A 15,902-nucleotide genomic window follows, 5' to 3' on the forward strand; every position below is an offset into this window, starting at 1 on the left:
TGGGTAAATGAAAAATTTTGGTTTCTAGCAGTCGGTTCTTGGGATTACCTACAATAAATTACACTGACCTTTACAATAGGGCTTTTATACAAATTAAAACCAAGATCCCTGGTTATTACATATTAAAAATTGAATTTTATTTAAAACTTAACTAAAACAAAGTCATATTGTCCAATTGTCATATTTATAAATTGATTACAGGAAATACTCTTGCATTATTTCTAGAATTGGTTGGTATTTGATTCCTGAATAGATCCGAGAGTGTATCCATTGTATTGAGTATTTCTTGTAGCTGATTTTCCATCATGATCAGTAGCCGGCTTTGTATAGCAAACAGATTTTCTTTCGGGTTGGGCTGCCCCTTCAGTTGGCTTTCTATGATGCCCAGCGGGACCTTGGTTTTATTGTCAGCTTGTTCCTGGCGCTGGGAAATTTGGTTGAGCAGGTTAAGGCAAAAACTAGCCCAGCGATAGGGGGTTTGGATCAATCAATAGGCATACCTAGCCGGACCGAAAGTCCTCAGTCAAGGATTCATGTCACAGAGTCTAGGCACCTTTATCGGTCTTACACACTCTACTTATTGGGATTCGGATCGTCCAGGAGGCGTACCTATCCGGACCGAAAGTCCCCCGCATCCAGGTATCAGAAGTTTTGTAACTTTGAACGTTGGCTGCCTGGAGTCTATGGCGGAGGACCATCAGTCCGCATATGTATGCCTAAGAGACAAACCGAATCCTAATCAGTGAGTGTGAAAGACCGCTAAAGGTGCCTAAACTCTGTGGCGTGGATCCTTGTCAGAGGACCTTCAGTCCGGATACGTATGCCTTCTCGACGATTCGAATCCCAATCAAGAGAGCGTGTACGACCGCTGAAGGTGAAAGTCTCTGATGAACTGATTGACGGAATCATTTGATGACTTTTGAAGAGGCATGGCATCCGGCTTCCGAAAAGATTGATAAGAGCTATTATAATATATGTATATATGAGTGGGACATCATGAATATATGGACTAAGCTCTGGCTATTACGAAATGTTTACTAACTAAAAAAATGAATTTTAAAGTGAACCAGCAATGTTCCCCAGTTATTCTCCTGGAAGCATTGCATGCCGCACTTAGACTTCTAGAGAATTATGACAGACCAAAGGCTCTAAGGTTGTATTTCGCCAAATAATAACGATACCATAGGGGAACCAGCTGAAAAATTCATTAACTACTCATAACATAAATAAGTAAAAACACTGATTGCACATCTTTTTTAGATTGGTTTATATTGTGGATATTAATACACATTGATGACATATAGACTAAATTCTTAATTCTAAGTTTACACTGTGTTGTTTGGTGGCTAAATATTTATGCTAATTTTTGATTAAACACTTTTAACACGCACACCAAATGACGAAACAGGTGTATTTGCTTCTATATAACCACATTTATATGTATGTATATATGTTCTGATCAAATCTGATGTGGGTGTATGAGTGTAAAAAGGTTGAAAAAATAGTTGCCATAACCGATAGAAAGTGAGGGGGGGGATAAGGGTCAAAAAAGAGTAGAAAAAGGATAATGTACAGTACAAATTAAAGGATAGTGCTTATATACAGAGTGTGTGTGTTTGTTTGTTGTTTGTGTCTAGTTATTAACTAAGTCTAGATGTTTTTTTTCCTTCTGGTTGTTGCATCGTTTATAGTATTGAATATTTTAACCTTAATTCTAAATTTAAAGTTGAGGCTCTGCTTTTCTTTGAATACAAAGAAAACCCCCTGGTTCCTAGGGGGCTTTTCCCACTTTTCGCTCATCTCTTTTATCCGTTTTATCTAAAAAGGCCTCAATAACAACTTAATATAATAAAATACTAACATTTACAGCGTTTCGTTTTGCAGAAAGGGATAATAAATAAACTAAAAGCTTTTTGCAAACAAAATATCATAAATTGGGAGGGAGGAGTAGTTGGTGGTGTAGGTTTTAACTTTAAAGCAACGAGGGTTGGGTGTCTCTAAAGCCTCGCGTGTTGAGTAATCTAGTGGTCCTAGTTCCCGATTCGCGCCTTTGAACAACATATTGAAAATAATGGTTATTCCGATTTTACCAAATTAGTGTTGGGCGTGCAAATGGGGCAGAAAGCGTACTGCATTGTTTCCGGAGCTTCTTTCGACATTGTTTCTTCTGTTGCGAGTTGTGTGTGTCGGTGTGCCTTGTGTTTACTAGTTGGTTTAGATTGACTTTAAAATAAATACTAAACTAGTAGCAGGGCCAAATGTACATTTACACTGCTGCTGCTGAAGCTGATGTTAATTGCCCTGGCGGACTCTCCTGAGTCTGCGTCTGCTGTTGCTGCTGCTCCTTCTCCTCCTCGCTGGGTCGTCGCTTTTTTAAGGGCGGAGTTTCCGTCTCAATTGCGGGTGATGGTACGGCCACAGGTTGTTGTTGTTCAAGAAGGCAGCCGGGCCGCTTCTTGCCGGGACTTTGGTTAGAGGCCGGAGGTACGTCAGCGCCACTGACTATCTCTGTGACAATGTGAGCCTCCAGTGATGGCGGGAGCAGGGGCGACAATGGAACGGCATTCAGATCGCAGGCTTCCTCATCATCGTCATCCTCATAGTTGGGGCCCAGACTGCCAAATATATCCGCATGTCTGTTGTGGTCCCTCTCCTCCTCCTCATCGTCGTCATCGCTGTAATCGTTATCCCAGAAAACCTGAGCTCCAGGGAACACATACGAATAGTTGTTGGTGTGGGAGTAGAAGGTTCCTGGCTTCAGGCGCTCGGCTGCCGTTTGTCGCTTTTCCCGCTGGGAAGGCGTTGGCGTTAAACTGGGCGCCACTGTCTTCGTCTCCTGGACAAGATTACTGGGTCGCACATAGCTGCTGGGGGTGGCTTCGTTGTCGCACTGCTCGATGCCGCTGTCCTTGGAAGAATCGATGGACAGATGACGATAGCTCTCCACCGTTACGCTGGCGCCAGTTGGGGTTCCAGCAGCTGCCAAGCGATCACAGCTAAGGGCGGCCGTGGTCTCGTTTAGCTCCACCAGGATGTCGGTCTTGATGCGCTCAATGGCTGCGGCATCGGCGGCACTGGATCGCTGCTTGCCGCTCGTATACGTGGAGGATTCAAATCCGCTGTCTGAGCAGGTTCCAGCTGATCCCAGAATGTAATCTGTCGAGCCATTAGACTTGAGCGATTGTGTGTCTGTGTCCAGTTGCGACTGCCGCTCGCTGTCCTCCGAACTGCAATGTCGGTGGTGATGGTGGTGATGATGATGATGATGGTGGTGATGGTGATGACGATGATGCTCCGGCGGCATTAGCTCTTTGCTTTCGCTAAGCACCGACTCATCGCAACACAGCTGCCGCCAGGAGTCGTCGTTGCCCGAGAGTCGGTGACAAATCTGATTTATAATGACATCGGAGTCGCCCAGCAGCTCCACGTCGAACTTCAAGTGATGCAGCTGCTCGCGATTGATCAGAATCTGCGGCACCGTTGCCGGGATGCTGCTGGGAATGTGGGCCACAGGCCGTACCTTAAGCGAGGATCCGATGACGATCAGTAAGTCGCATATGTCTTTGTCGGTACCCATTACTGTGTGATACTCATCCGGCAAGCCTGTTGACAAGTAAGACAGTGGAGAAATTACAAATTAGTAATTTTAGAAAATCATAGCTCACTGCTCGGTTCAAGCAACAAGTGGCATTTTGATATTTAAAAAACACAAAAGTAATGCTGTTCAAAAAAAGAAAGTTTGACAAATCACACACTGTAGCAGATCTGTTCCGTAACCAATAGGTTCTCTTCAAGCAAGATAAGTATGTAAATAATTCATTAATATATAAAATAATCTTACCCTCTCCAAAGAAAACAATGTCCGGCTTCATTATGCCGTTCTCCACAAGCTGGCGAAGTTCCTCTTCAGTGACGGCCACCGAGGCATCCACGCTTTGCTCCTTATTCGGCTGGCATTGCGGACAGACTGGGATGCGCTGGGCAAAGATGTCGGCACGCAGGGCGTCGGCGTTGCATTTAAACCGACACTTGGTGCACGAGGCCGTGGAAAAAGAGCCGTGGCATTCAATCACCCGCTGGATACCCGCCACACGCTCCAATGTGTCTATGTTCTGTGTGTAGTTACGCAACAGCTTGCCCTTGGTTTCCAGCATCTTGATGAAACGATGGCAGGGCGATGGCTGAAACTCGCCTGGATAAATCTCTCGAGCGAATTTGTAGAAGGGTCGCGGATCACGTTTGAAGTAGTTGATGTCAAACATGGCCTGCGGATCGGGAAGATCGGGAAAGTCATGCGCTAGCCGCGCATATATGCCGTTGGTAGATCGGAAGTCGGGTATACCACAGGACACGGACACCCCAGCCCCGGTTAGCAAAATGATCTTTTGCGACTTCTTAACCAAGTCGATGACGTCGTCGAAAGTATTCACATTGGAGAGCTTGTTGCGCCTCTTTGGCTCGTTCAACAGGTGGGCCAGGTAGTCCCACAGCACGGAGTCATCGGTGTCGGCGGCAAGACCTGTGGCGAAGTGCGGCATGATGCTGGCAATCACCTGGCGGGGCACACGACCCGTGTAAAACTCACGTTGCAGCCAGCGCAGCTTCCAATCGGGACCAACTGTCGACGAGCAGTGGGAGCTAGAGTCCTCGTCCTCGTTGCTGGTGCCCTCTCCTTCGCCATCTTCATCGTCATCATCATCGTCGTCGTCTTCATCATCGTCCTCTTCCTCCTCCTCCTCGTCCTCGCCCTCCGAGTTCGTGGAGGCTCCCAATTTGTTTGTATTTTTGATGTCTTGCTCCAAATTGGCGCCAATTTCTTGTTCTTCCCTGGCAGCCAATGTTTTTGTTTTGATTTCACCATTTGCTTTGCCAGCCAGTTCGCTTGCTGCTATTGTTGATGGTGCTGTAGCTATTGCCGCTGCCGCCTCCGACTCTGTCGCGGCCAGCGTCGCTGCCTCGGTTGACGTTGTGGCGAGAATTTCGGCGCCAAAATCAAATTTGGTTTGTGCAAAAAACTCTGGAGCATTCTGGCACTGCACTTCGGCCATATCGCCCAGATCCTTGGCCTTAATATGGCTCAGGCAAATTTCTTCGTAGTTTTCCATCATTTTTCCCACACACACACTAACGAATTGTCACAGGGAGAGAGAAAACTCTCGAGTTGCGCTGTTGCTGCTGCCTGCTGCTTCTTCTAGCCACACCAACAGTTCGTGAGTGTTTCCTCGGTCTCTCCGCTTTGCGCTCTCGCGCCGTCCGTTTCCTCCGCTCTTTCGTTGGTACACACAAAAATTTTTACGTCGTCAGCTTCGCACCCATTTGGCTTGGTGGAAAAAATTCTCCAGCGGTCGTTTGGGGGCGAAATTTGCACGCGACTCGATCTTTTTTCACTTATCCGAACAAAAGCGAAATTTTAAAAAAATTTCCAACCAATTTGATCGTGGTTTTTTCGTAATTTGCGACCGTAATTTCTGGAAAATTTTCCGATGAAAACCAAGATGGCTTCTTTTCGTCAGTGTGGCCAGTTGACAAATTGGCTTGCGCCTTAAAAAATCCCAAGAAGTTGATATTTGCCCCTAAAAAATCCAACTGTCCCTCTAAATTCAAAGAATAATAATTTTTTTGTGATAAAAAAATAAATTAATTAATTTTGTCTATCAAGTCATGAGTCAGAACCATTTTTTTTTTTAATTTCACAATGAGTTCTGTTTTAATATTTTTTGTTTATTTATTTTTAATTGTAATATATATTTATAATATATATATTTTTAAATATTTAAATAATACATGCTCCGAAAAAGCTGCTTTCCCCTACAAATTCTTCCTCCTAGGACGTAAAAAAAAATCCGTAAACCTAGGGGGCCAAGCCCGTTTTTTAACCATACCCAATTTCACAATATCACTTAAAAGCAATTCAAGAAACATAATTTTTTAGTTTTGTGGTGTTTTCTATTTATTTCATGCATTTTTGAAATTAAAAATCATCAAATTTGCAAGATCAGTTTTTCTATCCATTTTGCTTCCATTTCTATATACAAATTATAACAGCAATTAAACAGCGAGCATGTATGCATGAATAGATCGCTTTTCGATTTAATAAATCTGAAAGTATTTTTTTTAATATGGTAAACTTTATTACACTTTTAATGAATTGGAAAATGTTTTAATCCGGGAAAACCCCCGTTTGCCACCGTGCCTGCGACCGCGCCGATTATTAAAAATACTAAGATACCGAAAATCATTCAGTTTCTTGGTATATTTCAAGATTTTAAAGTGAGGTACAGTAAGCACTAGCTTAGGCAATGGTCAGCAGCTGATATTATTTAAATATTATGTATGAATTTCTTATCTTTTCAAATATATATTTGTTACATTGGATTTTTTGAATTAATTTTATATTATTTACTTTTAATTCTCTTTAATAAATTGTATTTTCACTCTCAATATTTGTACAGTCCAATATATACTCCAACCCTCAGTCTCTACTGTCCTACGAATTGCATTATTTTCCGGTATTTTATTAGTAATTTTGCCGAAACTTTTCGATCTGTGGTCGCACTTGGTCACACTCAGCAACCAAAATACGAAAATAATGTCATATATAAATTATTAAAAATTATTTGTACAATCAGAATGTACACCGTTTAGTTTGTAGGTTGGCAGGGCGAGGTAGCAATACGAAATGGACAACTTAAATTTATACGAGGTGCTGGGAGTGGCTCCGGATGCGAGCGCCGAGGAAATAAAAAAGGCAAGTGGCAAGCAAATTTGTTTGTAAATAAGAACTATTTACCAATTTCATTTGAGCCAATAGAACTATCGCAAATTGGCCAAAGAGTTCCATCCAGACAAGAATCCTGATGCTGGCGACAAGTTCAAGGAGATATCCTTCGCCTATGAAGTGCTGTCGGATCCCGAGAAGCGTCGCATCTACGACCGTTACGGACTGAAGGGTCTGCAGGAGGGCGCCGAGGGTTTCACCGATGCCTCAGACTTCTTCGCTCAGTGGTTTCCTTTCGAGCGGGCATCGACCGGACGTGGCAAGCGAGATGGCAAGGTCGTGATCAAGGTGGAGCTGACGCTGGAGGAGATCTATGTGGGCGGCATGAAAAAGAAGCTGGAGTATAAGCGCCAGAAGTTGTGCGGCAAGTGCAAAGGCGATGGGGGTCCCAAGGAAGGGCGCGAGAGCTGCGAGGCATGCGGTGGAGCGGGTCGTGCAACTGCTTTCACCTTCATGGGACTCAGTCCCTTCGATGCGGTATGAAAGAGTCCTTGAAGATTATCAAAACTCTTTGTTTTTAGTTTTTATTTATAAAAAAAGGCTAAAATGCTGTCTTCCTCACACAGACCTGTCCGGCTTGCGATGGTCGTGGCTTTACGATCAAGGAAGATATGAAGTGCAGTCCCTGCCACGGCAGCGGTTTCGTGGAGGAGAAGATGAAGCGGGACATCGTGGTGGAACGGGGAGCACCGCACATGCTGAAAGTGCCATTCGTGAACGAGGGCCACCAAATGCGTGGCGGCGAGTTCGGAGATCTGATCGTGGTCCTCGCCCAAAAGGAGCATACACTCTTTCAGCGCCGACACGCCAATCTGTATATGCATGATCTGGAAATCAACATCACGGAGGCGTTGTGCGGCTACAGGCATTGCTTCAAGCACCTGGACGGGAGGAACGTTTGCCTAAGCACACAGCCGGGCGAAGTGCTGCAGCACAACAACATCAAGATGGTGCGTGGCTGTGGCATGCCCGACTTTAGCCAACCGGCCATATGCGGGGATCTGTATTTGAAGTTCAAAGTTAAATTTCCCGACAACGACTTTGCGACAGCACCTCAGCTGGCCATGCTGGAGGATATATTACCGCCCAGGGAGAAGATCATTATACCCAAGAACGCCGAAGAAGTGCAAATGACGGATTACAGGCCGCAGCCCAGGCAACAGCCGGACGACGAGGACGGACAGTCGCCGCACTTCGAGGGCGTCCAGTGCCAGACGGCTTAGTGCCTGTGGTTGTGGCTCTTGCAGGCACGGTTCCTCTGCCATGATCTGTGCCAGCTTCTGGGCGCACTCAGTATGGATGAGGTCTGCTTCTTGGTGCCGCTGGTCGTCTTAATTTGCATAGTATTATTTTTCATACAGGAATGTTTGCTGTGAAAAGCGCGTGATCTAAATTCGTAGTATACTAAAGCCAGTATCCGAGACTAAAGCATAGCTGATTCTGATCTTCAGTAGGAATGTAAAAAATACATTAGCCACGCTAAATTAACACATTAACCTGCTAAAATGTATTGTTTCTCTTGCCCTAATATCCTTACATAATATAAATAACAAAACATACTAATTTCACCCCGTAGAAATGAATAACACACCACCACCGGAACAGCAAGAACCGGAATTTACTTTTCCGAAAATGTCCTATACGTCAGGTTTTTAAAATATTTAAATTTCAAAGTGCAGAAAATACGCTTTTTGGGTACATTTGAGGTGCTGTAACTTCAATATGTTTTATTTTTTATGAACAGTCGATACGGCTTATTAAAGAACTGTATTTGCCCTTAAAAATCAGTTTTTGAAATTTTAAAAAATTATTATTGGTCTCCGAGATACATTTTCGAGTGTGTTGAATTAGAATTATAATGGAAGATATCGAAATACATTTTTCCAAATTTTGAATGATTTTATAGTGCAACCCCAAGTAATTTATGCCTGCCTGAGGATCATACTTACTCAAGCCAGAAATGTTAAGATTTTATTTAACTTCCCTGATAGAAAAGTATTTGAATATGTTTATCTAAAATGTAATTCTGTTATCTTTGTTTTACCTAAAATTAATGTCGTTGTCCTTAAATAAACTCTTGTTTTGGGAAAGTATTAACTAAAACTACGGTGGTTAATAATAGTTTATTTGCTGTTATAAATGTAATTGGGATTACAACAGAAAATACTGTAATCTAATCGCTCTCGTTTGATGAGCCATCACTGGATGCAGGCATTTCCTCATGCCATTGTGGCTTCGTCAGATCCAAAGGCAAGTCGGTAGCCTTGCCATTTGATCCAAGCTCCATTGGATCTTCAGTTGGCTGCAATATCTTGTCCTGTGCAGGCATCTCGATGCTCGACTCTTTGGTGTCCATCTGACCATCAAACGATTCCTCTTCCTTGGGCTTGCTCAAGTCCAGAGCATTCTCAATGGGCTCAAGTATTTCTTCCTCGTGATCGTCCAGCTTTGGAATGACAATCATCTCGCCGGTTCGCATGTGCTTCACATCGCCCGCTTGGTTCACATTCACTTTCATCAAAGTCAAATACTTATTGTACTTGGCATAGTTGCGTCTGCCAGTCTCGTCGTTCATCAGGACTTCGGCTTGGTTGTGACTTTTGTCACGGATGGCCTTCAAGCGGATGTGCTTGGTGATGTCCCAGCGCCAGTTGGATCGATAGGCGCACAGCGAGCACTCGAAGGGCTTCCTATTCAGATGGCCAACGATGTGGACATGAAAACGCGAGGCAGTGGCTGCCCAAAAAGTGCAATGGGGACACTTGAAGACCTTCTTCAATGGGGTATTATCATTGGATTCCTCCGGAATAAACGGTTGAGTGACCTGAAATAAATGGAAATAAGGATAATACAATATAATAAAAAATCCAATGTGAGCTCTATATCACCTCTCCATAGCCAGGAGCTGTTTCCACACCGCAATAATTGAGATCACTAGCAGCATTGGGCAAGTCCTCATCCATAATTTCCGAGTCCCCGCCGTCCATGGCAACCCGCAATAGATGCTGATTATTCTTCAGAGCCTGAGCGCACATTTGAAGATGCTTGACCAAAGCGATGGCATTGGGCATCCGTTGCTGGCAGTGAGAGCAACTGATGCCTGTGGGTTCCAGCAACGGAGAGTCCGGGGCTGTGATGGGGGGACCCTCAATCTTTCGGGAAGAACTGGGTTGCTGATCCTCCGGATCGTGATCGGGTTTAGTGGTCGCCTTGCGCCTGGCGGCCATCTGGTGACCCACAGTGGGCACATGGTGGTTCAACTCGTGAATGGTCAACGACTGCTTAATGTCCGTGCTAAAGTCGCAAACGGTGCACTTGTAAAGCCCATGGCCACCATGATTTTTGGTGTGCCTGTCTAGATTCCACTTGTACGGAGTGTGGAAGTCGCAGGAGCTGCATTTAATCAGCGGCATAGTGTGGTACTTGACGTGCTTCTTGTACCTGGAACGGATGGGCGTAATATAGGAGCACTTATGGCATTGGAACTGCTGTGCACCCGGCGGTGGTTCTGGCACATCAATCGCGGGACTCTGTGGGGCTGCATCTGAATCCGAACTGCTATTGTTTACATCCAACTTTAAAGATTCCTCCGGCTTGGCATGGGGCATCGACTGCAGCTGGAGCTCGAAGGCCATGGCGAAGATGTTGTCGTGACTGTCGACGATTTGTAGGAGCTGCTGCATATCCTGCTGGCGCTTGTACATCTGAAAGCTATTCACCAGCTTCTGCTCCTCCCGCTGGAGCTCCATCTTGAGCTGTTCCAGCGTGGGCTCGTTCTGAGGCATCTTTGGAGGGTTCTGATTGGGACCTAGCCCATTTGAGGCCGGCACTTCGACGCTCTCTTCTAGTCGCCGCTTGCGCACCTCCCGAGTGAGATTGTACTTGGCACGCATGACGCCACCGGATGATCCTGGCGTTCCGTTGTCATCCGAACAGCCATGTACCATCTTCATGTGACGCACCAGCTTCTGGAAGTGGCGCGAGGCGTAGAGACACAGTTTGCATTCGTTGATTACGATTCGCTCGCCATGGACATCGCGTAGATGAGAGAGATGACTCCGGGGATTTTGGGTGTAGAATGCGCACTGGTTGCAACTGTAGTTTCTACGGATTTTGCATTGCGGGAGGTCCTCCTCGTTGGCGATGGCGGAGTGACCATCTTCTGGTAGCAAGGTATCCATGACACTCTCTACTTCGGGGTTTGCCATTCCCATCGAAGGTAAGGGAACCGGAAGAGACGTCAAAAAATTGGGCTCTTCTACGGTCTCCAAGGATGAACGAAACATGGGAACTCCGCTTACTAGGCTGCGTATTACCAGGTCATCGCCCGAACGCTCCACCATCGATGGCAGCTCCATGACTCGGCCAAAAATCTGGTCGCAGCTACTATTTTTGATTTGCTTTACCAAATATTTTTCTGGTTTTTCGTGCGGGAGCTTCCTTACGACTGAGCTTATTTTCCGATGGATGGGTCGCGTGGTCTTTGACGTCTTTAAATTTAATTTTCTTGGGCTACTATGATGCATGATGTGTGTTTGGTAACCTGCCTGCTCTTCTCAGTAGACAATTGAGATCTGTAAGAAAGTGTTGGATAATTTCATCAAAAGTTTTTATTGCATTTAAGAAGCTGATTTAAGTTGGCTATCCTTTTTGTTTTTAGTTACTGATAATAGACACCAATAAGCACTCTTCGTTTCGTTCTTGACCAAGCAACAAAGTTTTGTTTCAGGTCCAGAGATTTTTCTTTATCTAAGGAACAAGTATTCCTCGTGTTTTTCTGGCAATAATCTATAGTGCCTGGTCATTTAAGATATTGGTGAATAATAAAAATAACAAGAGAAAGAGTAGATACCACATGAATTGTTTACAGTTTTAATAATTTTCTGGTTTATTATTAAATATAAATAGACTTTGTGACTTAATATTCACTGAATATCGCTCTCTGAGGAGAGATTGTTTGTAAAGTTTAACAATTAAATTAAGTGTTAAGACTGCACATCTTCATTGGCAGCCACATCAGTCTTCTCGAGCTCTACCGCCAGCTCAGATAGGTGGAGAGGCAGCAGGTCCACCCGAAGCTTCTCATCTAGTCCCAGCTCCTGGTCGATAAAGTTGAACAATGGCGGCAACTTCTGGCCATTGGGCATGCGGCAGCCCAAGGTGTCCATGATCCGCAGTGTATCGTAGGCGACATGTGCACACGCCACCATGGGCAAAATCCGGCCAGCAGACTCATAGACCAAACATGAGTTTAGCAGATCCGACAAATCCGGCGGAACGTCAACCTGCAGCAAATGATCCCAGCTGGGACGGATTGCGTAGTCCATACCAGCACACACTGAGTGTACTTCTTGGGCGCAATGTAAGCCCTCAGTGCCCAGCAGGCTTACCATATGATGCAACTGCTCTAGATCGACTTTGTTGCTCTCAAAGAGCGGAGTTCCCTTCAGCAGCTCGGCAAGGACGCAGCCGGCACTCCAGATGTCTATAGAGCAGTCGTAGCAATCGTATTTGGCAAACAGCTGCGGGGCCCGATAGAGCCGAGAGCCAACATAGGTCAAGTTGGGCGTCTGCTTTACCAGATTCTTTGCAGTACCAAAATCTGCCAGTTTCAGCTGCATGCTCTGGCTGTCCACCAGCAGGTTATCCGGCTTGATATCCCTGTGGCAGATCCCTAGCGAGTGGAGGTAGCCCAGTCCCCGGAACATCTGGTACGATAGAATGCGCACATAGATTTCCGCTTCCTTTGGCTGCTGGTTATTTCGGTAGCCTTTGATGTATTCCAGCAGGTTCATCGGCATGTATTCCATGATCAGGATAATGCTACCCTTTGGTGGATTGCCCAAAATGACGTTGGAGTGCATGATTAGCTTGACAATGTTGCAGTGGTCCTCCAATTGCTTAAAAATCTCCACCTCGCGCTGTTGGTACCTGGCATTGAAGTAGCAGTGCTTTAGGGCCACTGGCTCCTCGGAGCCGCGCATCTGGGCCTTGTAGACCCGTCCAAAAGACCCGTTCCCTATCAGCGCCTTGATCACGATCCTCAACTGAATCGGTTCCCGGCTGAAGCGATTATTAGCAAAAGTCGTTATCATTGACTCGTTGGTGATGATATTAGGAATGTTGCGATTCTGCCGCACAGTTTTAAAGGGTTGCTTCCAGTTTCCTGTGGAAATAAGGGCCGGCGAATGTTCTAAGAGCTGGATTAATAAAATCGAAAGCGCTTTTCTTACCCATTTTCGAAGGTTAGGTAACTAATTTCAAAATGAATGCGCAAAATTCAACACCTTTTTGTGAAGAAATAATAAAAGTTAAAAAATGGCTGAAGTCACATTGCCGATGCAGGAATTTGGCCTTGCCACCTATTCGAAAAGCCAAGTTTCGCTGCGGTGAATAAGTGTCATCTGTGATTAACATTTAACCGTTTTCCAGCACTTATTTTACTGTTCTTTCTAAGTTTGATTTTATTTTAAGATTGAATTTTAAAATAATTTAAGGTTTATATGTAGACTCAAAACATAGTTTCAGAGCCTTTATATTGAAGATATTTTAAGATCTGTTGTTAAGTCTTTTTTATTTGTTATTCAGGAAGTTAAAAAAGGAATTCAAATAAGTTTAGAAAAGTATCAGGAAAATTTCTTTCATTAGATTCAGCCATTAAAGAACGATTTCTTTCGCCGTAAATGGAATTTCCAACGAGTTACAATCGCTGGCACTAAGCCAAGAAAATTGAAAAAGAAAGTGCAGGAACAGGGACAGGAGAGAACTGAAAAAGAAAGTGCAAAAGGGTGGAAAACTCCCGCAAAGAAAAGAAAGCAAGTATAAAAGCTGCTGTCGTAAACATATGCGTGCTTTTAAATGAACATTTTATGAAAGCTTGTTTGTAGCTTGTTGAAATTGCATTAAAATAAAATTGAATGGATATATTTGGCACATTTGTTTCGATTTTGTTCTTTTACCGAACCACGGAAATTCGTGAGTGGATTATGTTTATGCTGCAACCACCAGACTTAATGCGATAAAAAGTCGGTTGTCGGTTCAGGCCATTATCATTTCCGCTCTCGCTCTCACTTGCTTTCTCTAGACTTCGCCCTCTCTCTTGCTCCAGTTTTTTAATATTATTTTCTGGGCTAAAACTTTCGTGGAACAGCCCCTCTCCCTCCCACCATCAAAGTTTATGGGCCATGCATTTGCGGAAATGTCGCCCGCCACTGTATTCGCCTCTCGCTTTTACTCTGCGGTTCAGAGTTGGAATTCATGTAATTCCATTAACACAGACAACTTCCGCTAAAAGAGAAAATGGCTGAACACTGACACTCGTTCGCCTAATGGCCAAAGCGTGAGTGTGTGCGTGTTGTGTGTGTGGATGTGCCTGTGTGGGCGGATGGGGTGGATTTAGGAACTGGTGTGTTTGCTTGGCTTTAACGGATTCTGTGGTCCATTTTACGGGTAGGGATGAGCGATCGACGTGACACGGAAAACTTGTGAAGAGATCATTCAAATTACTAATGCTGTGCGAATTGGGCAATAATTTCCGACAGCAGGAAAAACGTGTAAAATTTTAAAATTATTCGTAGACTCATTGTGAACTAATTAAAAACATAAAAAAAGCTCTTGTTTAATTTATAATATGACTAATAAATATTCAATCAAACTTTGGCATCTAAAAAAAGCATTGCCTACTTTTTGACAGCTATAATTTGTGAACAAATGAAATTTTTATTTATTTTTAGGCATTAAAAAGTTATGTTGTCAATAGCATGTTCGTCATGTATTTGAAACCCCAAAAGAAATAACCCTTTAAGATTACAAATATTCACCGAAAAATTAAGGTTGACAACATTAAAATTATTTATGCAATCACGTCACGTTCGCGCCCTGCCTACCATTTAGGCATCTCCAAGGATAAACGATGGGCTCGTGCCTATGCCTAACCTAAGCCAACCCAGTTCCTTCCCGCTCTCCCACATTCGCATCCTTTTGGCACAGCCTTTGCGACATTAAAATTAAATTCCCAGATTCAAATGGCATATTTTACGATGGCATAAATCTGTCTTTTGAGCAACAGGTCCTCATCAGGACCCCGCCTCGTCTCTCTCCAGTCAATCTCCATGGGAAGCAATGAAAAACTTCAAAACGGAAATGACTGTCAGGCCAAAAGTGCGGAGCTTCGTCCATCCGGGCAGACATTTAGGATATCCGTTTAAACAGCATTTGGTGCTTGCCTACCAGTTTTTCCCCCTATATCCGTCTATACCACCGCTGTGTTATTTTTCTCCGGCTTTTAGGGTTTTTATTTCTTCTTTTTTTTGGGGGGCCAAAGGCTTCCGTTGCAACGCTGTTGGATTTCTGGGGCGTTCCGGCATTATAATTACAAAGTGGCTGGCTTATATGGATTCAAATGGATGTGCTGACGATGTGAGCCGGAACATTTTGCCAGCTCTAAATGCAAATTACACATCTATCGCATTTATCAAAAGAGGTCTTAATGAACCCCCCAAACTCTTTACCCTAACGCGTTCATAAATCAACCTGCTGCACATGTGGCCCCTCAAAAAGTTCACTCCTTGCAGCTCAATCCGGTCATTTATCAATATTTGAACACACTCCCACACACTATACTCTCCAGTCCGTGCCACATTTCTGCGTTTGAAGTCGGATGTGTTTTTGGTTGGCTTTTAATGTGATTTGTGTTCAACCCGTTGAGAGATTCGAATTAGCAGCATTTCCGATTGGATTTCGATTATTCTCTGGGGGAGAAGAGGTGGAAAGCTGGCCTGTTCGTACATAATTTGGCGAATAATTTCGGAATGTTAAGAGAGATTTATGGGATAATTATACGTTAGATAAACTTCTAGAAACTACTCTAAATATTTTCCAATAAGGCATTCTTTACTAACCTGCTAAATAGTTAATTATTGCATTTGTGTGCAAACAGATAGGTTTGAGAATTGATTGATTGTTTGATTAATTGTCGTTCTACATATATAAAGGGTTTATTACACAAATCGCTGCTATTAAAAAGATTATTCTAGAGGGGCTTAAAGCCATGTGGAAATAAACTTAAGGCTAATACAGAAATATATCAAGTGATAGGATTTGATTAAATAATAAAAATCAACAA

The 15,902-nt window shown here is 43.9% G+C and overlaps 4 protein-coding genes across 5 annotated transcripts; 1 reads left to right on the forward strand and 3 right to left on the reverse strand.

The window, feature by feature from the left end:
- Positions 1-1,250: 1,250 nt before the first annotated feature.
- Positions 1,251-5,513, reverse strand: Sirt1 (Sirtuin 1). 2 transcript variants are annotated; one of them, XM_070286361.1, is made up of 3 exons: positions 4,586-5,513; positions 3,842-4,519; positions 1,251-3,603 (listed from the first exon to the last, which is right to left on the reverse strand). In XM_070286361.1, the coding sequence occupies exons 1-3, from the start codon at positions 5,106-5,108 to the stop codon at positions 2,267-2,269; spliced, it is 2,538 nt and encodes an 845-aa protein (XP_070142462.1). In that variant the 5' UTR covers positions 5,109-5,513; the 3' UTR covers positions 1,251-2,266. The 2 variants fall into 2 exon arrangements, with proteins under 2 accessions (XP_070142462.1, XP_017025911.1); XM_017170422.2 differs by having other exon boundaries at positions 3,842-5,513.
- A 1,039-nt stretch (positions 5,514-6,552) lies between these two features.
- DnaJ-H (DnaJ homolog) lies at positions 6,553-8,881 on the forward strand. Its single transcript, XM_017170536.3, has 3 exons — positions 6,553-6,748; positions 6,812-7,255; positions 7,345-8,881. Exons 1-3 carry the CDS (start codon positions 6,680-6,682, stop codon positions 7,999-8,001), a joined length of 1,170 nt encoding a protein of 389 aa, XP_017026025.1. The 5' UTR covers positions 6,553-6,679; the 3' UTR covers positions 8,002-8,881.
- A 3-nt stretch (positions 8,882-8,884) lies between these two features.
- kmg (kumgang) lies at positions 8,885-11,324 on the reverse strand. Its single transcript, XM_017170535.3, has 2 exons — positions 9,667-11,324; positions 8,885-9,602 (listed from the first exon to the last, which is right to left on the reverse strand). The coding sequence occupies exons 1-2, from the start codon at positions 11,302-11,304 to the stop codon at positions 8,952-8,954; spliced, it is 2,289 nt and encodes a 762-aa protein (XP_017026024.2). The 5' UTR covers positions 11,305-11,324; the 3' UTR covers positions 8,885-8,951.
- A 342-nt stretch (positions 11,325-11,666) lies between these two features.
- On the reverse strand, positions 11,667-13,139 carry Pk34A (Protein kinase at 34A). Its single transcript, XM_017169892.2, has 2 exons — positions 13,012-13,139; positions 11,667-12,944 (listed from the first exon to the last, which is right to left on the reverse strand). Exons 1-2 carry the CDS (start codon positions 13,013-13,015, stop codon positions 11,764-11,766), a joined length of 1,185 nt encoding a protein of 394 aa, XP_017025381.1. The 5' UTR covers positions 13,016-13,139; the 3' UTR covers positions 11,667-11,763.
- Between the last annotated feature and the right edge of the window lie 2,763 nt (positions 13,140-15,902).

The sequence above is a fragment of the Drosophila kikkawai genome, chromosome 2L (genome assembly GCF_030179895.1).
Source record: "Drosophila kikkawai strain 14028-0561.14 chromosome 2L, DkikHiC1v2, whole genome shotgun sequence".
NCBI classification, from domain to species: Eukaryota; Metazoa; Arthropoda; class Insecta; order Diptera; family Drosophilidae; genus Drosophila; species Drosophila kikkawai.